The sequence below is a fragment of the Apteryx rowi genome, unplaced genomic scaffold (assembly GCF_003343035.1).
Source record: "Apteryx rowi isolate R43461 unplaced genomic scaffold, aptRow1 scaffold_362, whole genome shotgun sequence".
NCBI lineage: Eukaryota > Metazoa > Chordata > Aves > Apterygiformes > Apterygidae > Apteryx > Apteryx rowi.
This window is the reverse complement of record NW_020450108.1, coordinates 172,491-197,939: the sequence shown is the minus strand read 5'-3', so window position 1 is coordinate 197,939 and position 25,449 is coordinate 172,491. Positions and strand designations below refer to the sequence as shown.

The window sequence follows — 25,449 nt, the reverse complement described above, 5'->3', positions numbered from 1 at the left end:
CGCTGTGCGCGCTGCAGTGTTGTTATGTCCAGCCATTCACCCACGGCCTGGACCTGGCCCCTCCATTTAGTAACGCAAGCAGCGGACAAGGCGGCCTGCCGCCCTGGCCAGAGGGAATGAACTGCGTGGCCGAGCACTCAGGGAAGCCGAGGCCCCCGGGCCGGGCGTCACTGCCGCTCCTGCAGCCCGGCGCCCCCCGGGGAAGCGCTTCCCGCTGCGCCGCCGAGGCGGGGCCGCCATCAGCCACCAACGGCCGCTCACGGTGCCGCTACTCTCCCCCACCCCCTCCCCGCAGTAATTCGCCCCGCGTGTGGGAGGCACCGTTTCAGGGCTCCGGGAGAGCCCAACTGCTGCCGGGGGTGGGGGAGTTCGCAGCCCCAGGAGCCCCGCGGAGGCGCACTAGCCCAGCCCGCCTCGCCGCCGAGCCCGGGGGAGCTTCGCGAGAAGCCGAGGCGTGGCCGAGCGCGGCCTTGCCTCGCGCCCTGCTCCTGTCGCCACCCACCCTCCCCCCGTCCCGGAGGAGCTGTGGTCTCGGCCGGAAGCGGCGGGCGGTGCCTGGCGCCCAGCTCTGGCCGCTGCGGCGCTCGCAGCCGAACAATAGTGGAGTGCGGCGGAGGGCGGACGCAGCGGTGAGGGGCTCGCCGGCCAGGGCCCGGGCCGGGGGCGCAGGGGGCGTCCCGCATTCGGGGCGGCGGCGGCGGCGGCGGCGGCGAAGCGGCCGCGCCGCCAGTTCGCGGAGGGAGCGAGGGAATGAGGAGTATGAGGATGGAGCTTTGGAGCGGGACGGGACTGGGGCAGCGGCCGAGGACGGGAGGGGGCTGCGGGTGTGGCGGCGCGAGGGTCTGGGTCCGTGCCGGCGCCCCCGCCGCGTGGCGSGGCTGCCGCCTTCCCCTGCGCTTGGCTGCGCCGCTCGCTCGCTGACTGAGCCCAAAACTTTCCCGGGACACGCCCGCTCTCCCCCCCCTCCCCAACCCCCCTAGGCTTGTCGGGGCGCTGCCGCGGGCGAAGGGGCAGCGGGGCGGGGGGTGCGGGCGAGCGCTGGGTGCGCGGCGGGGGCCGTTAAACGGCTGAGGCGGGGGGCGGCGGCAGCGGCGCGTTGCTCCTGCTCATACTCGCCGTGGTTGTAGTTGACTCGGCGGCTGGACGCCCGTGCTTCCGTTTGCAGCCTTAAGAGGTGCGTGGTGACTGAAAACTTGTCGGCAGGCGGTGTTCAGTGCTTCGTATTGATGGCGTTTGAAATAACGGTTTCGGTTTTTATCACCCTTCTGAAGGGCACTATGAATGAAGAGCAGTTTGTTAACATTGACTTGAATGATGATAATGTCTGCAGTGTCTGTAAACTGGGGACTGAAAGAGAAACGCTCTCGTTTTGCCACATTTGTTTTGAGCTGAACATCGAAGGTAAGATTTTAAGTAGAACTAATTCTGCATACCTTCATAGAATGCTTAGCTTCGAGCTGAATGCAAATTAAGCGTTTTCTTAAGTTTTGGTAAAGTTTTAGGTTTGAAAACTTGTATGTTTACAATTTTTCTTGCTGACCAAATTATTCTTTTAACACCTTCTAAGTAGTTCATTTCCATTAAATATGTTTTCCAAATGCTTGTTTTCGTCCAAATGAAAATATATTATTTTATAAAGATGTATGGACTTTTCAGGAGCTTCTGAAATTCTCTAGCATTAGTTTAACCTTCTGGTGTTAATCCTCTCATGTTAGTTCAGATCAAAGAGAATATATGTTTTCTCCTTGTTCAAGGTTTTGAGGGATCTGTGCGTTAACTTACTTAAATTGAAAATCTCAAAGTATAGCAAACTCTTTATTGGAAGCAGATCATTGCTTCACCTTCACTGGAAATAATCAGAGCATTGTTTTGTGCTTTCATAGGATGATGATACACATATATGATAAAGTTGTATTCATTGTCAAAGCTCCTTTAAGTTTTTTGCCCTATGAATATGTTAAGCAATACAAATTGCAAAGTAGGCATTTTGGCCATCTTTCAGTAGATGATTCCAGGAAGTATAATCTCTGGGCTCCAAAATAGTATGGGTTCAGTAAAATATGTCTGTATCTCTTTAGAATTCTAAGCCTTCTTTTGTTTTAGAATTTGTCCATCTTGTTGTCTTTTTTTTTTAATGTATAAACTAAATGCTGGGCATGAATGAATAGCTGATTTGGGGGGGTTACTTTTTTAGTCAAATAAGAATTTTAAAATTATACTGATTGTTTGGACAACCAAGTAATTTGTTTCAGTTATATAAAGTGGTATTTGCCAATTCTACATGCATGTGACTACCTAGAACAATCCAAACTGGTCCGGGAAAATTGCATGTGAAGTTCTTGAATAATGTGATTATAGTAATAGACACATTTCCTGATGATAGATAATATTTGCGTCATCACCATTTGATATATATGAAAGTAAGTTGAAGGTCTCGACATAGTCTTTCTGAGAGGGAGTACTTTGAGATGTGAGCAGTGGGTCCCTAGTGCTCTAGTTGCTCATTCTGAATCCTAGAAACATAAAACTGACTGGAAGGGAGGGAGCCATAAGGATGAGTATTAAATATACTGTTCCTATTGTGTATCACATTTTTATGCATATATAGGTAGCAAAATTTTGTTCTCATCTCACAAAAATCTGAAAATTGTATTATCAAATCAGAATCACTTTCAAATACTTGCCCAGTATTGTGTTTTGATTAAAAATTAGTGATTTCTCTTTGGTGTTCATTGCTAATAAAGAGGCAATATACATTTTAATCCAAACAGTACTTTTATACTTCAGTAGTAATTTGCATGCTTTGTTTTTGTTTTGAAAAGGCATGCTTGTGTGTTTGCATTGTCTTATAAAACTCATAGCAGCTGTCAAACATAAAACAGGTTGGTAGCCTACTTTTGGTAGCCTAATTCTTTTATTGTTTTAAAATGACAGGTTTGCAGTTCTCAATACTGAATGGAATTATGACACTCTTTTCTCTAGGCTTTAAGATTAGAAAAAAACATAATTGGAATTATGTACTCCAGTGACATTCCGAAACTAGTTTTGTATGGGTGGAAGTGTTGATACAAATAAAACAGGGTGCATTCAAAAGTTGCTGGATGGTTTCTGTGCTCTTTGAGATGAATTGTGGACTTGTCCAAGTTACCTGCAATGGGTATTACCTTTAAAAAGTGGTCACGTGTTTTAGGTGGAACAGCATATATTTATTTTAAGGAACTTTAAATAGATTTGACAGTAGCAGGGACTTAGACTGCTGCACAGTTTATTTGCATAATCTCCTAAAATTTCAGTAAATTTAAAAGAAGACTACTTGAACTGAATACTGACAAAAGCATATATGAAATTACATGAGACAACTAAAGTTTAATTTACTATCTTACTGTGCATAATAACAAATATTAATATTTTAATAATTATAGTGTCAAAAATACCTCCTTTTTTTTTGATATTCTGTCCTCTGTGCACAGCTTTGAGGAAGATATACTGTTACTACTTTTGTAGGGAGAGGAGGCCAAAGTGTGGCGCAGAGGTTGTGTAAGTGACTTTAGGAAGAATCTTCATAAGGATTTTTAGCAGAACTATGCTGTGAGCCAAACCTTTACCATATTCATGGCCACGTTCTTTCATTCATCTCCTTTGTTTTCCTATGACAAAAGACTGCTCTTTGACATGTCTGTAAATCATAGTCTCTGACAGCCCTGGGTGGGGGAATGAAGTGGAAAATTCACCAACTACCTACTTCTTACACAGAATCAACTGTAAGGGGTGAATATTAATTCTATAAATGTGCTATCTCACACTTAAAAGTATGTATTGTTTTTGCTAATAGCTTGCCTTTTTATTTAAAGTTGATTTTAAAAATCCAAGCAATTAAAGCACATGCCTAAGTTTTGTTTTGTTTAGTGTTGTATTTGTAAATAATTCGGGAAGTAAAATAGGCCCTGGTTTTAGATGGATAACCTAGAAAAATATTCATGCAATGGTTAGGACAGTGTTTAAGACTCATTCATTTTTAGTGCTGATGTGCATGCATATCTTCTCAGTGAAGCAGGAAACTGCTGCTGCTTAAGAACTCACTTAAAGGACTAGTAGTCTCAGCTAAGCATCTTGCAGGATGCTTAAGTATTCCCACTATTTGCAACAGCCCATGTTAATTTCCACATATGAAATTCTGAAAGTGGATTTCTCAGTTTCTTTGTAAAAAAGGTGTATTCTAATCTTTTAATAAAACTCCTGTGAACAGGACCTTTGGTTTGTTTAAGCTTTATCATGTTTGGGCAATAGCTGATACTGATGCATAGTCAAGTTATTCTTGGAGTCCTTTTGCATAGAAGACCCCTGTACAGAAAGCTTAGTCTATGGACTGCGTTAGTTAACTAACTGTCGAGTTTCTAACAAGGAAAATAACTTATACTGTCAAAAAATCACTTGTGTTTTTTATCAAAAGTTGTGCCCCATCATAATTTTTTTTGAATAGCAAAACTTTTCTTTTTTGGTGAAAGACAGCTTAGCCTAAAATATAATTGTAGTTAGTACTATGTTTAGTTAATGCACAGAAACCATTGGTTTGAGTGGAGCTGAGAGTTCAGCTGTGGTGCCTGTCACAGAACTTATTCAGGAGAGATACATATGGATTATAGGGTCAATTTGATGTTCACTGAAAGCTTGGTAGCAAAATAAGGAGAAAAGGGAAAACAGGCATACAGAATTAACAGAAAGCCAAAATGCAGGTTTAAACTTTCTCCTATTATGTAGCATCAGCTTTTCTGAGGTGCAGGGAAAGAACAGCTCTCTCAGAGGACAGGTTAGTARTGCTTTTGCTAATCTTCCATCTAAATGGTGTGGGGGGAGAGTTGTAAAAAGAACAGTATTTTTGTCTCTGTCACCCTTGCCCTTTCAACTCATTCAATTTGAGGGTGCAATCATTAAATTGATTTTCTGGTTCTATATTAATTCATGCTCAGAGAGACTGAATGAACTAAGCTACACATACATAATTCATTGTTTATTGCAAAGCTAACTTTTTGCATCTGAAGGATTATTATTAGGTAGTTTAGCACATCAGGATACTAACATTCTTAAACTTCATATATATGCAAAGTACTGAAAGATGAAATAAACTGATATTTTGGGAAATAAATTGATTCTGTACAGCTGTTTATCAAGGTCTAGGTAGGTTTTAGAATTTTCTGCTGGTGTGGGGCTACAGGAAATCAATATCAGCTTTTGTATGTCRTGTACAGGCAAAGTGAACATCAGAGATTGTGTACTGTTTTGCTTTTCTGAGTATGTGTGATAGTAATTTGTGGATTGAAACAGGAAATGTTTTAAATTCATATGTATATGTAAATTCATATTGCATGAGACAGGAGATCATATGTTGTGTGTTTGAGACTGATTTCTTGTCAAGAACTTTTTAAATTCATTAAGGTGTGGGAGAATGGTTAACTGAACTCTGCTAGCAAGTATATAATATTAACAACAGATCCCTGATTATAACAGAACCTGGAGAAAAAATATATGTGAAATGGGGGATGAAGGGGGAGAAACTCTCCAGTACTAAGTAGCTGTGCTGCCCCTGGTGCTGTTTAGACAATTTTACATGGCAATGTTTTGTGCCGCACATCTGTAACCTTCATTACTGTGCACTTGTGATCCTCTGAACAATGTCTTTGGAAACCCCAAGCTTCAGAAATACTTGAATGCATTTGTTCGAACATCAGGTTTATTTCTGGAGGTTTCAAATGTCTGTAATAATGGCAGATACAATTTTACATTATTTGTCATAATTGTTGCATATATCTTACCCTTATCTTATGCTGGTATGACTTAATGCAGAATTATTTAGAAGTCTGAGTTTCTGAAATTCAAGGGTTCGTAACAGAAACGAAACCATAAAAGAAGGGAAAATCTGAGTGTTTTTTTCTTTTATTTTTTCCAAAAATGTGAGCTGTTTTCTCAAGAAAAATACTATTTTTTTTTCCTGGAAGGACCTGCTCAATATATTTTAAAATAGTTTAATTTTTATTTACTCTCTTGCTTATCTGCTGCTGATAGCATTCTAAAAGACTGTCATCATAGTTAGCTGACAAGCAAGCTGGCTTGTTTCTGTTTAGAGTTGAGCAACTACTGAATAATAAATGACCAGAATTGATACCTAAAACTACTGTGTTTCCTTTGTCTTGTAATATAAAAGGGAGGAGGGAAGACTAGATGCCCCAGTAGCTGCATTGATTTGTTAAGTATATTTAAATTTCTGTTGTCCTTTTTTAGTTCCTGTAGACTCATAGCATTGGAGACAGTTTCAGCATCAGATTTGGTGCATCCTGATCTCCAAGTTGAGACAAAGATGCTGTAAACAAATCTGTATTATTGCATAGCTTTTTTTTCTGTTAAGGTCTACACAGTCTTGTGTAATATCCTCATTCTGTGCACTTTGTGCTCATGTTAGAAAAATGTGGTTTATTCCTTAAAAGCTATAAGTACTAAAATTTTGCATTTTTTTCCTCTTATGTCCTATGGAAGAATCTCTCACTGAAATAAAATAGTTTGTAAGATGTAGCTGTAAAGAGTGGAAACTGCTGTTTTAATTTCATTCTGCTTCAAAATGTTACACGTCTTTAGTTTTTGCAATCTTAGTGAAAGAGTAGTAAATAAAATACTCTAGCAACAAAACTTTTTTAAAAAGTTTCGTAGTCCTTTAGGGTAGACAGATGAGGATTTGTTCTTGAGGCTGGCCTGGGGTCACAGCAGACTTCTGCTGTTGGGGAGCTTGCTGATCGAATGTGYATTCAGTTTTAAGATAGCATTTGCAGTTCAGGGGTATGACTCATTTCTGCAAACTTGAATGGACTTGTGGAACTAGCTGCAGCTTCCAGTAAACCTCTTAATTATGAATTCAAGTCTAAACATAGTTGGAGATGCTATTGTTAACCTAAACTTTTAAGTGCTGTGTAACTACTGCTCAGTAATAGTGGAGCTGTGTGGCTAGTTCTAAAAGTACATTTTTGAACTAACTATTGGAGTAATTGGGGAGGTTTGTATGTGCAAACATGTAATTTGAGCAGTTGTTATTTATTTGGCGTCACCCAAAATACAAAAATACTGTCTTATGGCTTCCAAACTCTGCTAGTTCAGCTTAGTAGACTTGTCTTACAAAATGTGAGACATCTTTAACAAAGTAGTTCCTGTAGTAAAGCTTTCATCAGAATGTATTGGCTTGTCTAATACTGTAGTAATCTCTTTTCTTAGTTAGTAGTTTACAGGGAACATGAGCTTTGAAAATATGTTTAAAAGGAGTCAATTGGATATTTATTGTGTCTTATGTAGGATGTTTTTGCAATGTAGTAAAATACAAATGAGGTAATAGAAATACAGTGGGAGTTTGTTTGTTTACCTGATGTATGGAATGCATGGGATTTCTCAAATGAAGGTGAGGAGAGAACTTCAATTTATAAACAAGGCAGTATCTGGTCTCCACCACCTGCCTTTTTTTGGAAGTTAACGGATGACACTGGGCTCTTCCTTCCAGCTAATCTAATAAATCATAAGATTTAACTGTCTAATAAAATTGCATGTATACAGTTAAAAGTAGCATTTGGCTTTAAATATTGCCAGGCAGATGTATTGGAAATACATTTCTGTAAGGATCCCGTATTTCAAAGTTGGCAGAATTGTACAGCTGAAGAATGAGAGTTCTCCTCACCCCTCCTCATTTCAATGTGCGTGTGACTTGCAGTCACACGGTCATCATGGGCTAGTTTTATTTAATGTATTTTGAAGAGGTCTTGGGATCTGCTATTCTATTATATGAAACCTCCACTTTCAGCAGTCTGAATGATCTGACTAACATGCAGTTGTGGTTTAAAATAGGTAAAGCTGCTAGGGATATTTCATTGTCTTTTTAAGCATTTCCTGATCTGCTGCAGTTTTTAGCTCTGTGCGCTTGGTAAAGCCAAATTGGGCTTGGCTGATCTTAGTGTTTTGAGTGGAAAAGAGCAGTTGTTCAGGAGCTGTTTCACAAATGGGTTAAACATGCCTCTTTCAGAACTTACAGCTGAAGCCAGAGCTCTTAAAGAAGACACCTGCAGACTGAGTTTTTTGTTTACAGGATTGAAGGAAAAAGCATAGGTGCTCATTATAAATACTTTTAGAGATAACTGTTTAGGATGAAATGAATTGTACCTGAGAAGCATTTCTCCACTGGCTATGCAGGCAGTCTTTAGAGCTAGATAAAACTACTATTCAAATTTAAACAGATAAATTTCATCTATGGTACTAACACTATACAAATTAATGTTACAAAATGTGTTCATTCTTCTTTTTTGACAGTTAGTAACCACATGTACTTCATACATTTATGAAAGCTATATATATGTTGGGCACTAGCATTATGCTCAGAAGGAAGCCTCATCTTTTCATTCCCTTATGGTCAGGTCTAAATTTTATCCATAAATATTTGTACCTTCTTTAAAGAGACCTTAATGTGTCTTTAATTAAGGAACATTGTAATACAAACCTGTTGTTTACTGTTTCTGTGTCTGGAACTATCCTTATTAATTATTATTATACTTATCTCCAAATAAGACTATTATTCTAGCCAGGTTTTTATATAAATGTGGGCAACCATTTCAACTTAGTGTTGTATCTTTATCATGAAGAGTTGTATGTAGTTCTTCTAGATGTATCAGTTGCAAGGACAGAACTGAAGTCATTCTAGACTTCTTCCCTTCAAGAAAAAAAAAACAAAAAACCCCCAAAACCGCAACATATAATTCGATGCAGACTCTATTTTCAAGTACCAATACTTGAAAATGGAGTAGAGTTTACTGAAGTGTGATTACACACCTGGATATAAAGTAAAGATTCTCCCTATTCCTTTCTACTTGTGAATAGCTAAAAGTTACAAAAGTGTGTACGGCTTTAGAAACTGCATGATTATTTATCAGATGCAGTTTCTGAAATCTTTCTGCAGTCACTAAAAAAATTATGGAAGTTTGAAATATGTATAACTTCAAATTACACTGGATTGCTTGAAACTATTTTCTGTTTAAAGAATCACTTGGTATTATTACTTGTTTTTGTTTTTGACCTACAGCTGCTGTAGGAAAGTATTTCTTCTTTTGGGGATAACATTTAAATGTGACTTGTTTTTTAGATGAGCACTTTAGTTTCTTATAGTGCTAATCCTTAATCCTAATGTGTTCTTTTAGTTGATACCATAAAAAGATTCTGAGTGTCAGATATGTAGCTATACATTCCTGTTAACCTCAGGGGATTGGCCTCAAAATTCTGCTGCAGATCAACTCGATTCTTTTTTTTTCTACATTCTATTTTCAGTAGAGTCCATCAGAAAATTATGTTGCAGGAATGGATTAGGACTCATTGTGTTGAGAACTGCACTAGTATAGAGAAAGTATTGCTGCCTTGCATAGCTTACAAATTGAAATACTCAAAGCTTTTTTTGCCTAAATACTAGTCTCTAAAGCTGCCCTGTTTTCAGAAGTGCTCAACATACAGTGAGTATTGCTGAGTAAGGTGATGCCATTCTTACTTCATCTAGGATACACGGGTTACCAGGGTCAGAAGCAGAGAATGGATGGTGAACATGTTCATTTATGATTTGTCTTGAGGTTTGGCATTATTGTGTGAAGCTTGCTTGCTTGAGGAGTGATCTGGTGCATGGACTTGTTGGCTAATTGCATCTGCTGGACAGCTGTTGTCTTAATTTAGTTAGATACAGTCTTTCTTCTAGATGCTGTCAAATTCGATTCACACTAACTCACGCACCTGATGAAAGGCTTCCTTGCTCTGAGTTTTGAGCTTTCCTTTCCTTTCCTGCCCCCCACCCTGACCCCTGTTCTTTTTCTCCCTCTCTTCTCTCTTTCTGTGATACAAAGTAAGTATAAAGTGTATGATCCTTGGAACCTGTTCTGTGTCTCTTAGCCACTTGTGGTTTTACTATAGAATTTCCTACACACTTGAACCTTCACCTGGAATTCCTTTAGGCTTGTCAGCACCTAATCAGAATTGGGATTCTCTGCTTTTGTCTTCTGAAGAGCCAACTTCTGAATAAATATGCTCAGTGATCTATTAAAAAGTCTGTGGAATAGGGGTTTTTAGACAAATATTGGAAAATTCAATATAGTACATGTTCAAACTTAAACCTTTTTCACAGTTGAATTTGATATTATTGGACTGCCAATCACTTGCAGAGAAGTTTCTGAAGCTTCTGTATTGTTTAGTAGCCCAGTACAATATTTAAGATTATAGAGCTTACATTTATTTGGCTTCATAAATTTGGGAATTCTTAAGGTGAGACCAGTGTAATTACTGTTAGCAGTGCTTGACTTATAAGTATATATGCATAACTTCAGGTATGCAATCTTCAATTTTCAAAAATATTTAACATTTTATTTAAAAATGCATCTCTTACCATATTCTTCTGTTTCTCACTTTGTTGCCTTTCTGCTAATTAATAAAAGATATTGTAGTGTTTACCAATCTGCTTAATATTAGTCTTTTTTTCTTTCCATGGATTCACCGTTTAATCTACATAGATCTTTGTAACCAGTAATAAAAATGAAGGTATTTAAAATACCTTTATGTGCGTGGGGTTGTTTTTTTTGTTTTGTTTTTGTTTTGGTGTTCTGTTTTGTTTCAAGTGCAGGTGCTTTCTGGACAAATAACTAGTTATTCCAACAGAAATAATTAAGCAAAAAGCTTTACAGGAATTTTGGTTAGTGAATCTGCAGTATTCTATCAGTTGTTGTGCAGGAGTTTCTTTTGTGATTGTCCCAGAAGGGATAGTGTGTATATACCAGGAAATCTAGTCTGACCCGTATTCTTCAAATATGCTAGTCAGAAGACCTAACTGCAAGAGGCCATGGCTCTAAGAGCAGTTCGGACAATATTTCATTGAATGATTTAACAAATCAATCTTAATTTTTGGAGGCTTTGAAATATTGTGAATATGTCGTAACTTTATCAAGTTAGCTGTTCCCTGGTGACTTAAAGATTTAATGGTTCTCATCATACTTCTTGAGTTAAGCAGATTTGCTATATTTGAATTATGCTGAGAAGCCATGAAAATGGATGACTTGCCTTTCCTTGATTCCACTAAAATGTGACTTTTTTTCTCTCTCTCTTTTTTAAGTCTCTATAGAGATACAGAAGGAAAGTAGCCTTTGAAAGTAGACAGTAGATCATCTAGAGCTTAAAAGTTAGTGGATGTTTATGTGCTGAAGAGGTGGAAAGAAACTTTAAAAGTGCTGGGTGAGAGTCCTGAGTTTACATCCATGAAGACAACATGTGTCCTTGTACTTTGCGTAGGAACTTCCTTCTTAAAAGCTGTCTCTGACTAGGATTGTTTGTTTGTTTTAATACTTAGCTCCTGGGCAGAAAGAGCATCTGTTTTCCTGACTATCTTTCTCTCCTGCTTCTAAGAGAAAAATAAAATCCAATGCTGTCCTTGTTCATTTTCCACTCTTTGTCACTCTTCCTCATAAGTTTTATGTATGCTGTTATAAGCTGGAGCAGAACACTAATGCTCTTAAGTTCACTTCTGCTCAGGGTGGAGAATCAGAAATTTACAATGGCTGATCTCAGTATCTTAACTCCTGAACTTGGAAAATCAGGAGCAACTGAGGTGCTCAGAATGAAGTCCTTGGATTGTCATTAGTTCCATGTTAACAATTCTACTTTTGTAGCTTAGTTTTGAGAATAGTTCTGGATTTTGCAGAATTTAGATTCACTTTAATCTTTTTTCCCTCAATGATTAACAAGTGAAAAAAATACTTTTAAAGTTTACTAAAAGAATTTAAGAACTTGAGTTGACTGTAACTGAGAATTGTTGTAATGTGTTCCTTTCTGTTAATTGCTCATTAAAGTCCCAATCATCAGACTTTATCAGTTGCATTTTGTTTTCTTTATCTGAATCACTTGTATATACTTTTTGATGTACTAAAAGATAAAATGGCTGCAGCTCAGTTCATGCTGCCATCTTTAAGAAATTAATTAGTTTATCACATGTTGATTTAAATATTCTGATTTCAGAAACAACACTTTCTTCTAGTGGTTCACAGATGAGCCCTATGTCATTGTTGGCAGTTAGGGACTTGCTTGACAGACTCATTTTGCATTAATACTGGGAATATCCCAAATAGTGTTTTAAAAAAAAGGGGGGAAGAGGGGTGTCAAGGAAAATCTTGAGCTGTTCAATATTCTGAACTTGGATGTTGAATCCAGAGTGTAGGTGAATCTGAGGAAAAATAAATACCCACTGAAGTTGCAGAAAGTAATTTTGCACTGAGGTTCCGTTAACTTGCAGAAATAATAATTTTTCATACCATCTGTGTTAACTTATCAACTGTAGATCTCCACAGATTGTGTTCCTTTTTAACATGTTAATCACTATCAATTACTTTGAGTTTTGAGTAACCTGCTATAGCTATATGAATAGTCTTTGAAGGAGAGCAGCAAAGAGGAGAATAAGAATCCATCTTGCATGAAACTAATTTCAGGACAGTTTAATGTTGGCAGGTGTTGATAGTATTAGAATTCAGTTCTCTAGCTAAGTTGCAGGCTTGTAGTAATGTAAAATAATAAGCTATGACTGAAGTCTAAATCATTTTGACCACTTGGATGACATAAACCCACACACTGCAGTATTTGTTGAGCAGATGGCTCATGACATTATCCATAGAAGACTGGAACATGAATGACTGGTATCAGAAGGCTCTTCAGAATCAATCTGCTTTGGAACATTGTCATATAGTTGGAATTATTTTACTTTACAGATTATGTACTTGGGTATAGGTTTGATGTATTATGCATACAGTTGGCAACTTGCATCTTTATTATCGTCTAAGAGGCACTTGCAGATAACTTTTGTCCTGYACTAGAGGTTCCTGTGTACAAAATACTTTATATGCTAAGGACTCAAAACTCTGAATGGAATTTCAAGAAACTTTAGATTCACGTTTCCTGGTTTACTTTGGTGATTAAATTGTTAATATTAAAGCATCAGTTAAGTATTCATTTTTTTTGTTGCTTGTGAGCAAAGGGTTTTGTTTGTTTGTTTTGAAAGATTAGTTGAATATTCAGTAAGTGACCTTTTTTGTGTGTCTCTACAGGAGTACCAAAGTCAGATCTTCTACATACAAGATCATTAAGGGGGCACAGAGACTGCTTTGAAAAATTCCACTTAATAGCAAATCAGGACTGTCCACGGTCAAAGCTATCTAAAAGTACATATGCAGAAGTAAAAAATCTCTTGAGCAAAAAAATTAACTGGATCATCCAGTATGCACAAAATAAGGATTTAGATTCTGATCCTGAAAGCTCAAAAACATCCCAACACCAGTTTTTTAACTTCAGACATCAGACGGATAGAAAATTACTACCACAGTTTGACTCCCCAGTACCTAGATACTCTGCAAAATGGATAGATGGAAATTCTGGAAGCATCTCAAACTGTTCACAAAGTCTTTTGGAACAAAGAGACTCCACTGATTTCAGACTTGATATGTTACAAGAAACAGGTGCTACCTTCTGTTGCAACAGTGTTCTGTGGTCTAAACACAACCAGCCCCAGAAAACTGAAAAAGCTGAAAGTGATTCACATACCAGCGTTCACAGAAGACATCCACATTACAGCAGGGAAGAATGTAAGTATATATCTATATACATGTAATTAGTACATAGTAAGGGACATCCTCTGAAATATCTCTTCACTAGTTAATGTCTCCACATATACTAATTCACAGCTTGAAACACAGTTATTAGCAGTTCAGAGTTGCTGTAAAATCCATGAAGAAAAAGGCTACACAGCTAAGCAAATAACTCTTTCTAACCTTCCTGTTAGTTATATCCCAGTGTGACAAAGCATGTGTCTAACTTGTGTGAAGAAGTTACTAGTACAGTTACTAGTAGTTACTAGAAGTACAGTTACTAGTACAGTTACTAGAAGTTACTAGTACAGTTGACTGCAGTTAGCTTTTAATACGTCAGTCATGGCACTGGCACGGTCCTGCCTGATTACTAAACTGACGGTAACCGTCTTGCTGAACATGTGTGGTCTCTTGAATTGTGTCTTGGAGAAAGAGCTGCCTTGAGCAATAGAAGAAATTAGAGGTAAGGTGGCAAAGCAAACTTGTGAAACAATATACAAGATTAAAGTATCCGTAATAGTAGTAGACTTTTCTTGTGCGTTTCATTAGATTTTTTCTTCTGTTTGAGTGTAAGAAAATATGAAGGCCCTTATGCCACCATGTCATCTGTAGTGCTGTAGCATAGGCAATTCTTTTGATATCTATGGTGATATTGAAAGCAGTGAAAAATACCTCTTCCTATAATTTCAGAAGGAGGTCACTGGAAGAAGGTTTTAGAAAAATAATTCTAGAATATTATAGTATCCTTGGAATCAACACATTTTATGTAGGCTAAGTATAAGTTCCTGGAGCTCTATGCAGTTACCATGCTGCTTTTGGAACAGTCCTTGGTTCTAAAGTTAGATTCATTCACTCTTCCTTTTGATGAGGATGGAAGTAATTGGGGAGGCCTTTTGAATTTCAAAAAACCCAAGAAGTAAAGAAGAACAACCTAGCAAAATATGTGGTAGAAAACTGAGTCATGAAAAAGAAGGTAACAATATAATTCAGAATTGAGACATACAGAGATACAGTAAAGAGTTGGAATCAGTTTCCTTAGACTTTTTTTTTAATAAACTAACAAAACCTGTCCTTGCACTGTTTGGTGTCCATTTTTCATTCTTTATAAATGGATTTTTTTTTATAATTAACTGCTATGTGAGGCTTCACATTACACTGACAGTAGATCAGTAGTCTTAAAGCCATAAATCAAAACAGATATGTGTTGCTGTTTGACCACCTGTCCTCTGGAGTCATAAAGTGGGATGAAATAAATCAGAACAGCAGTTAACAGAGGAATTATGAAAGCTTGACCTGGTTTATGGGGTTATCTAACTGAAGTTAGTCACTTGGAATTTATCTCTCTGATCTCTGATTTTGGGACAGGGGAATATAAAGCAGTTTTGAGCATGTGAACAGATTTTTTTCCTAGCTGTTATGACTGCATAATGCACTTTTAAGGCATTTTTGCTTTGAGTTATAGGTATTTGTTTAATCTTTGTAGTATTTAGCTCTTCTGGATTATAAGGTGGTCATTTGAAGATTTTCAGTGTTAATATCAGCATTTTGTAGAAAAATTTAACTAAACTTTCTCTGCCAAAACTAGGTACCTTCTCTCATTGCAGTATCTGCACTGACTGTAACAACATAGCACTCTGTTAAAAACTTGTTGTTAACGTAACTGTAAATAGCTTGGTCAGTATTTCTTTATCAGTTACCTCAGCTGTGGGATTGAATAACCTTTATATCATTTAAGTTCAGTGTTCTCTTCCTTCCCCCTTTTTCTCCTGTACCAGAATTACATGACTTAAAACAGTCTTGGGTCMATTTACACATAGGGAGGAGGAAATGTGTAAACCTGCTGCTGTTGATGCAACACTGATAAAAACAATGAAGAAACAGGCAGCAACTTCCTACCAGGGGCTATAGAAAGAGGGAACAATTCCTTGAATTTTTGGGGACTGTTGATTACCATATTGAATCCAGGTAGGGTTTTCTTCGAGTTTAGTAAGAATTAAACTAAAGGATGGCCAGACATGAAAAAGAAATCTTCTGTTCTAATGGTAGCTGAGGGAAGGAAGGAGCACCACTGTAAATGGCTGTTGGAATAATAAGAAGAGTCTGTTTCACTGTTAAGTGGCTTCAGGTCCTGAGTAGCAAGTAGGCCATCTCAGCTCTTGCCAACTTCTTTTGTTTGGCCGTAACAGCAGAAAGTTAATATCCCATAACTGCAAGATGTGAGAAGGGTTGGGAGAGAAGGCTTAGGATAATAGTCTTTTGGGTAAATAAAATTCAGCCTCTTCAGGACTTAACAATATAGAAACTTCTTGCATTTAGAAATCTCTGAACAAAAGCTGTGCAACTGCAGCGTAGTTTTTTCTCAAGTGCGGAGCAAGAGAGCTGTGCTAAGCTGCAGCATAGTAAAAAAAACCCTGAAAGGTCTTAAAGTTTGTTTCAGTGCCCTGTATCTTCCTGTGATGATCAGGATTGTCATTTTCTCTGTGCTGCCCATGACATCTCAATAGCAAACAGGCTGCCAACCTGTACTCCTGTCCCCTTTTTGAGGGATTTCTAGAAAGTAGGCCAATGCTTAGCCTTCCCTAATTGCTACTGTTGCTTGCGGGGTTGCATAGAATACTTGAAAAATTTCCTCCTTTGGTGTTCAATATGCATTTTCTCTGAGGAGGAGCAATGTGCATATAAGCTGAAATATAGGAGGGCTTTCAAATGATGCAGAGGGTCTTCTAGTTCTCCCTGTGAAAGTAGCAAAAGAAAGTGAAAAGTAATCTTTTTTTTTTTTTTTTTTTTTAATAAACAGGTGTTTGGTTGTATCAAACCAAGATTCCCCCCACCCCCCCCCACCCCAGAAGGGTAGGAACTGTTTAAAGATGACAGGCAATTTACACAAGCAATTCTGATTCTGGTGTTTTCTGTTTTTTATATCTCTTTCACGTTGAGCAAGGGACTTTTCTATGGAGTAGACAGTTGTCTTTGGAGCACTTAAAATTGAGCACTTAAAATCAACATAAGAATTTTCAAACTTCCCACAAATTACTAATAAATAGTGTTGCCAGTAATTACTTCCACACACTTGTTCATCATTAGGATGTAAATAAAACAATCTGAGAAAATGGCAGTCTGCTTAGCAATACTTATGTTGCTTTGGTGGTAGTGCTAACAGATTTTATTGTTACAGTGAATATGATGACTCCTGGAGAGTTAAAACAACTTAATGAAAAACTGCTCAAGCAAATTCAGGGTGAGAATTTTTAAATACTTTGTTTTGGGTTTGTGCCACTTTGTAATAAAGAAAATCATATTTAAAAAATACGGGGGTGACTTTTACTCTCAATGAAGTTTTGAACTGAAATCTCTATATATGCCTTATTCCCACCCAAGAGAAGACACTTGCACATGCATTTGTTTTGTAACCTCCTTGTGTGATGCAAACTTACACTTAGMATACACTATTTACTTGGTTTGCTTTTTTGACTGAATTCACCTTTATTTGAAGTTACGACCTCATCCTTAACTCACCTAAAGCTATTAACTGGTGATGTGATACGATTTAGAATGTACATACCAAGTAGTGTTGGAACAAAATACCACTGCTCATTTTGTGCATGAGCCTGCTTATATACATGTGCGTTTTTACTAGTAACATTCAGCACTGCTTCTTAATTCTGTAAAAGTACAGTGACCAAGTGGATTCACCTAATAATATTCTTGCAGATGTGTTTGAGGAGCTGACGCAGCAAGTCCAAGAAAAGGACTCTTTGGCCTCAGAACTCAATGTCCGTCACATTGCTATTGAGCAGCTACTGAAGAACTACTCCAAATTGCCATGTCTACAAATGGGGCGTGCAGGAATGAAATCAAATGTCCCCATATAAAGGGAATGCAACTTGCATCTCTAGTGTTAACTTTCCCTACCAGCTTTGTTAATGATGAATTAGAGCTGCACAGGTATTTAGAAGCTTTTGAGGAGACTTGGGCAGCCTTCTCTCCGCGTTCATAATCCATAAGTCATCTTATTGCACTTCAGTTTTAACAAAAAAGGCAAATATTTAAGTATTAAAATCTTCTGTATAAGGTTTCTTCACACTAGAATTTTTTTTTGCCCATAACTACKCATGAGCCTTGAAATGAATTTTGTGTTTTGTTGATAGTACGTTCTTTCTAACAAAGAATGGCCTGAGGCCTGTAAATCTGCCAAGTTGATACAGAGGAAGAATACAAATTTCAGTTTTGATCAGGTCTGATCATATTACATCCAAGAGAGCTTTAAGGGCAGAGCAGTGTTAAAGAAACTCATGTTTTCTTATTTATTCTGAGCAATATTTTATTATTGAAATTTTATACTAAATAAATGTTACTATTTTAGGTACTTTTCCAGATCTCTTTATAAAATGTCTGAATTATTCTGTGTAATGTTTATGCCTTGTGTATGATCGTTTATCCTTTTTCAGGTCTGTATCTTTCATGATACAATTTAAAAAAAAAAAATCTTGTTTCCCAAAGATATGTATTTCACATGTTTAAAGAAAATTGTGGTGGTGCATCACTTATTTTTTATCAACTTTATAACTAAAGAAATTGGTTCATGAGATATGGATTATATCTTGTAAAAAAAAAAAAAATAAGCACAGCACTTCTTTTTTTAAAAAAAAAAATCCATCCTTGATTTTAATGCATAGAAATTGAAGTAAAATTTTCAGTGCTGAAAAATGACTTCAAAGAAACTAAATAAATTTGTAATGCTGCATTACTCTATCTTGTTATGAGCTTTTTTCATAATGTTGGATCGTACTGTGGTAAAGAGTGGTTTCATTTTGAAATACAAATAGTAATGATACATTGTCAAATAGAATAGTTTCTGCTTTTTTAAATCTTGCATCAAATCTACCTTACCGAGAAGTTTCAGTTTAATAATCTTTGCTGAAAAGACTGTTTGTAGAATTGTCTTTGTATAACTGAAAGTTGCTGTGTCATGCTAAATCACATTTTAAAAAGTTGGGAGTGGAAGAGAGAGTTTTCCTTCCTCCCTAAAGTCTTCATGTTGTGCTTTCTGATGTTATGATTTAAGTGAAAATATGGAGCAAATTCATACAGGTGAGCAGAATGAATGACTAACATTAATCAAGGTTTAGATTAGGTTTTAAAATAAACCTGAGAATTAAACCAAAGTTCAAATAAGGCTTTTTTTATTGCCTGCCTTATAGTGATATCTGAGCTACATGGGACAGGTGTTTTAAATCTTTTTTGCTTAATGCTTTATTGGAATGGCCCTGAAAGGATTTTGGAACAGCTTGAGAGTAGTACTCATGAGTGAGGGCTTGTCTGTCTCTGGGCATTTTGTGATTTAGGTGTGTGGAAAAAAAAATTGGTAGCATCATATTGCATGCATGCAAAAGTGGGTCTATAAATAAATGTTCATTAGCTAGTCCCTGATTATCTGTGATTGTCAGAATATGGATTGTACTCTGTATGCAAGTCTTTAAACCTTATTAATACTGTATTAACATAACTGCAAGTATGAAGTGGGAGGAGAAATACCATTGTTAGGGTAGTGATTCACATACAGTCAGAAATTTCAAAATGCAGTCAGACTGAACCCAGCATTTCTGAGGTGTCTGATTAGACTGATCGGGATCTGAATTTCACAAGTTTGATAGTGAGGAGCTCTGAAAGAATTAAGTTGTATTTCAGCTTTTGCTTTTCCCATGGGGAGGTGAGGGTTGGTTTTGTTTATTGCTTTTGTGGGAATTAGAAGCATCATATCTACACTTTAAGTCCTTCCTATTACATTTGTAAGTTTTATTTTTGTTATATTAATTATGCTTTTTGATACAAGCAAGGTAGAGGGTTTTTTTTTAAGATAGTTGATATAATTGGGAAGGACAACCTCTTGGGCACATATGCCATGAAAACACAATGTTTTATGCTTTGCCATAGATATATCTAGGGAGAAAGTTGGGGGGGAAAAAAAGAAGCAAGCTCCTAGCATATGTGCTTAAACAAAAATCTAACAATATAGCTTTTTTTTTTTTTTTTTTGCCCTCCCCCCTGCTTTTTTTCCTCTCTCCCTCTCCCCCTAAGGGAAATACTCAAGATGCAAGGGGATCAGCATTTGCCCCAGCTGCCTGGCAACTCTGAATTGAAGTTGCTGCTGCACCTCTCTAACTTAGTAGGCRTTCAAGAAGATAGATATGGCTATATCCCTGGGTCCTTTGGTTTAAAAAGAATGTGCCATAAGCAAATGCTTGTACCATAACACTGTATTGTGCTATCACATTGCATCTACATTTCTTTTCTCATTTCAAAGCAAAAAAAAAAAAAAAAATCCTAACTTTCAGTGACAAGTGAGTCAGCATCAAATTTGGGCTGTTTCTGTACAGATATGAGATGCACACATTTTGTATGTGGTAAACAAGTAAAAGTGATTCTTGAAGCTATAAGCACCAATACCAGATCTTTGTTTCCCAAATAAGGTTCATTTTGAAGTCTAACAGCTTAAAAACTTACTAGTTTTTATGGGCATATAAGCTATTGCTTATTTAAAATGGTGTCAAGAACTGGCCGGAAACTAGTATGTTTATGAAAAGAATGAGTCTTATGAAGCGCTCTCTGAAAACACATACAGAATCACTATGCATTTTATTGGAATTGATAGTTGTAAAGGGCAAAAACTGAGTTCTATTTATRAAAAGGAATGTATTACCAATAAAGACATTCAGCTGAACTGACTCTTAAAATTTTTTATTACCTTATTTGTATTGCAGTGCCTAGAAACCCCAACAGTGAGAACACAGCTGGATCTAAGGCTTTGTAAGAAGATAGTAATTAAATTCACAGGGAGGAGTCTTGCTTGAGCAAAATGAGATCGGTATGGGTATAAAAGAGCGATACCTCAAAGTTAGATCTATCTAAGAGTTCAATCTGTTATTTTCACACCAATTGTTCATTTTTAGGAGCAATTCAGTAACTGCCTTAGAAAAATGCTCTTCTGCTCTCTCTTTTTGCCGTTTTGAGGACTTACATTGGGCATGAGTATTCTCTTAGCACCCCTGAATAATAATGCATGTTCTGGTTTCCATGCCAACGAGCCCTTTCAGAAAGTGGGTGTGGGGATTTGGGGGTCGTTGCTGTTTATTAATCAAACCCTAAGAACAGAATTCATTTTTGAATTTTTGGGGTTAGAAATACTCCCTCCAGATAATGCTTTCCAGATAATAAAACTGTTTCTGTCAAGACTAGAAAAAATAATTTTATGTAGCAAATATGTAATAGATTACCTGTGCAATTAAATTTGTTTTGTAATTATAAGGTATTTGGATTGACTTAAACATATTTAAATATTGAGATTTTGCTTAATTTTGAGGAAAATATCAATAAAGCAAGCAATTCCCCCCCCCCAGATTAACAGTTTGCTTGCTATATTAATTTTTTCTAGGGATGTTTGGCTTTAAGAATGAATAAATGTTAATTCTCTGTTTTTTACTGGAGATAAAATTAGTGATGTGTAACTATCTCTTGTAATAGCATTAAAGCTTAAGACTTTATCTTTAAAATAGTTGAGCCATACGTTTGTTAAGAAAACTTCTACGAATAATAACCATTTTTCTAAAATGCCTCAAAAAATCATTATGCTTCTTTCTAAAGATAGAAATGATTCAAATTCATGAAGACTAGAAGTAAATTTATTTGCATATTTTTAAAAAATCCTTTGTTTATTATTTGATTGTGTTGTGTGAAGCAGCCCTCTATTCACTTTTGTTTTGTAATGATGAAATTTGTTAGCATCTCTTGGTTTAACGTTTTTTTTAAATAATGATTTCATAAGGTTACTATATTAAGAACGTGTGTGAATTAAAGGAGGTAGGAATCCAGGTAGCAGTAGTTTTTAGGTAGATTAAATTCTGCAGTAGTGTGGAAAAAAAGAAGATGCTACTTAATTTCTATTGTTGTTTGGTAGTGTAATAATGGCACAGAAGTCAATTGTGGATCCCACTGCGAAATCAAAGGCAGAACTTCATTGAGTTTTTCTCCTCCACTTAATTTATATCCCATACAGTGGCCATCTCCATAGACTTCTGAAACCTGCAAGAAATGTCTTGCAGTCCCTTGTTTATCTACCATCTGCTTGGACGTTTATTTAAAGGACCAGTCATCCTATTTTTCTCTGTTACTGAGAAAAGATTCATTTGCAAGTTGAAAGCCTGATTATGTAGGTGCATAATACTTTTTTACAGGCCTATTCTAAGGTAGCCACTTCTGACATCTGGTACTTGCCTGCCCAGCATTCTCCTGCTTTCGCTGTACTTTTTATTCCTTAGTTGTCATGAAAAGTCATTGTTTTTCTGTGAATGTAAACAAAAACAGAAAAGCATAATTAACTTCACTTCAAATACCTGTGAATTTCCGCTTTGTGCCTGATACGCTTAACCATCTCCCTTTGTAACTCTGTTACTTTCCCGGCTACCCTCCTTGCAGTTTGGCTGCCTGCCTTCCAAGAATCCAAGGCCCACCTGCATAACCCTGGCTCAGATTTCAGAAGCATTGCTATGGTGTGAGACAGAGCCATGAGAAAATCTAAAGAAAGATAAGAAAGGTAAAATTCCAGATTCCAGGCAGAGGTGGGATTGTTGACAGGACAATTCTTAGCAGGTCTACGACTCGGGAGTAAAATGTAAACATGGAAAGGTTTTTTTTTGTTTGTTTGTTTTTTAAAAAAAGCTAAAAGCATGAAGTGGGGTGCCTAGTCCACAACTGGCAGTCATTTGGGTTGTTGGCGTCAACAGCATCAGTGTATTTGGTGGGCGATGGCGGTTTAGCAATTCCAAATGTCCATACTCTGGGGAGCAGCAGAGGCCAACACCCCCTCTGCTCCCGCCCCCCCTTCCTGACCGAGGTCTGCCTGGTCAGCAGAGGCTCTTCAGGGGTCTTACAGGGCGGGTTGGGGGGTGAACATGCTAACACTTACCCTAGTACCTTAGTAAGCTCTGCTGATCTTGCTGGTGTGTGAGTTTGTGTGAGACAATAATTGCTTTGTACCTGTAAGCCATATATATCTTGCTTGCAAAGTCTCTTTGTGCATGGCTACAAATGCCCTCATTTAGTGATCCGAAAGGTAAGCGGTAACACACGTCTGTATTGGTATGACGAATACAGTCTTTAGACACATGCAGGTGATAGCCTTTGTTATTATATGCTGATTGAACCTGAGATAAGTACACAGCAAATGTCATTGATACTACATGTGCATATCAATGCTACAGGTCAAATATTTTAGGAAAAATAACTGACTGCTATGTACGGGTCATATAAGTTTGCAGTGAAGTCAATCACTTAGAAAGTTGAGAAAGATTTGTTGGTGCACAAATGGAGACAAAAACATTCTAAATATGAAATATAACAGGTGGTACTAAAGGTATACTACTGGTGCATCTGAAAGAAAAGAAAAAAAAACTTTGATAATACACTTGCAACGTCATACCTGTATGCTAGATTAAAGAATTAATATGGGCATCGTTTTTGCATTTCTTAACTTGCATTCTTCTTAACTTCTTTTGAAGTTAAATGGGTATGCTTCAACTTCTTTTCTTTCCTTTTTTTTATTAAAAAGGAGGACAAAAAGGTGACTCTCACTCTCTTTCTGATGGAAGTGCCTGAAGGAAGATCAGGTCAAACAATGTGCTACCTTTTAATTAAGTGCAGCTGATAGGTGAAAAATAGCCTACCTACAAAGTAAAGAAAATGTTCAAAATATGTTATTTTCAGGAAGATACTATTTGGCACTGATAAAAATGTGTGTTTCTTAATAATCACCTAATACCTAACTAAAGAAGGCTTATGCAGTTCTATGCACATCTGCCCTGTTTCTCTCTCTGCTCTGGTAAATCATGAATCCATTAGCTAATTTTATCCAAATTTGATAGAAAGCTAAAAATGTCAAAATCTTTGTAAGATTATGTGGTGCAGGGAGATTTTATGAAGCCCTCTACAGGTGTTCCACCTAAGAGGAAAAAAAACCCAAAGTCTGCAGTCTAAGATCACACCAAAGCATTCACACAGGTGAGAGGTGTGTTTGTGAATGCCCCAACCACAAGAAAGCTTTAATCAGTGCTTGGGAATAATGAGGAGTCATGAGGCTGTGGACAAACAGGTTTCACTCATAGACAGCTGTAACTGTGTTGACTTCTTGAGATGCTCTGATGCTTGTTTTCCCAAACAGAATTCTGCAGCATCCCATCAAGCTGTGATCAACATGTCGGGTTTCCAGTTGATTTTTCTCTTGTTGGTTAAAACCAGAACGGCTCCTACTGGGTTACCAAGACAACACTGTGATGTCATCTTTTTAGAAGGCATCAGATCTATAGATCATCATGCCATCAGAGAGAGGCGTTAAACTAACTAGTGATATTTCATTTCAACTGCTCTTTGAGCTGCAGCAGTGTTGCTGTTGAACTTGTACAGCTGCACTCAACCACATATATGGAATGGTAGAGAAACACCAACTTATTAGGAAGTAAGTTTTGCTAAAAGCTTTTCTTTTTAAAATTACTGATGTTGCACACAAGAGACAAGGCAGCARAAGAGTCATTAGTAAATCTAATGCAATATCCCCAGGAGTTTTTGGAACCGGCTTTCTCTGTAGGATCATAATTTCTCAGCAGGTCTAAAATCAGACAGGGTCTTGTGATAAGATGCATTTTCCAATTCTTTAAAGTGTGGTTCCTGTATTAGGCTAGCATTTTAAAAATACTCTCATGGTAGGGTTTAGTTTTACTCACAACAACAACAAAAAGATTAACAAATGCAAATTCAGTTCAAACCTTGAGTATTTCTAGGGTACTGTGTTGACTCCAGCCCAGGTCAAGATGCCTGTAAGTAAAATCCTCAGGTGTAATAAGGAGTCTACCAAGACTGATTCTGGAGCAATTTGCATACAAACCTCTTAGAACAACTTCAGGATTAGGAGATGCTGAATTTGCATTGATGGCACTCTTGGACTCCTTCTGTGAGTTTAAGCCTGATTGATGGAGAAAGGAGTAGGTAGTAAAAAAGTTTTCCTTCAGAAGGATCATCATCATCATTATTTTGAAAGTAGATGGCAATGGTGGAAGACCAAGCAGAAAGAGTCTTAAGTAGGAGAGACAAAGTAGAAACAGGTTAATGGATATAGGTAGCTTTTGCAGTCTAAATTGCATGATACAGTTTAGATCTATTTGTTACATTTTTTTTTCTTACTTGTCACATTACTAATTTAGTTCATTTATATGACTGGGTGAAGGGGAACTGTGTGCCAGTGTCTATGTGGTTATATTCATAAAATTATTGAGATATAATCATGAATATAAAACTAGAACTTGTTTAAGATTTTTTTCTACCTTTTATTTGAAAGTGTCTAAACATTTATTGTGCTTTGTTCATTTGATCTATATGTTTTCAATACGTGCAAGTCAGTTGGTTCTGCAGCTGCCCTAGTGCATTGCATACTTCATTGACTTCTGGAAGGGAAACATGGTATATAGCATATATGGTACATGCTATTAAGTATAGCATATGTGCTCTGTGTGTGTATATATATGTGTATGAGTATATGTGTGTTTGTGTATATAATGTATATCACAGTGCATATTACAAAGCATTAATTATTGTATCCCATAGATGAAGAAAAATGGCTAAAGTTTGGGTTTGGCAGCCAGGAATAGCCTAACTTCTTTTTTCAGTAATACCAGTTTCGTACACATTCCCAGGCAGAACAGTTCCAGTAATCCCACTTATTTTTTGCTTC

General features: G+C 37.3%; 1 protein-coding gene across 2 annotated transcripts; it reads left to right on the top strand.

Annotated features, from left to right (window-relative positions):
* The first annotated feature begins 523 nt into the window (after positions 1-523).
* On the top strand, positions 524-18,420 carry CUNH21orf91 (chromosome unknown C21orf91 homolog). Of its 2 annotated transcripts, none has more exons than XM_026073132.1 (5): positions 524-629; positions 1,272-1,401; positions 13,137-13,670; positions 16,849-16,911; positions 17,385-18,420. In XM_026073132.1, the coding sequence occupies exons 2-5, from the start codon at positions 1,278-1,280 to the stop codon at positions 17,543-17,545; spliced, it is 882 nt and encodes a 293-aa protein (XP_025928917.1). In that variant the 5' UTR covers positions 524-629; positions 1,272-1,277; the 3' UTR covers positions 17,546-18,420. The 2 variants fall into 2 exon arrangements, with proteins under 2 accessions (XP_025928917.1, XP_025928919.1); XM_026073134.1 differs by lacking the exon at positions 524-629 and adding an exon at positions 1,112-1,174.
* The last annotated feature ends 7,029 nt before the right edge of the window (positions 18,421-25,449 follow it).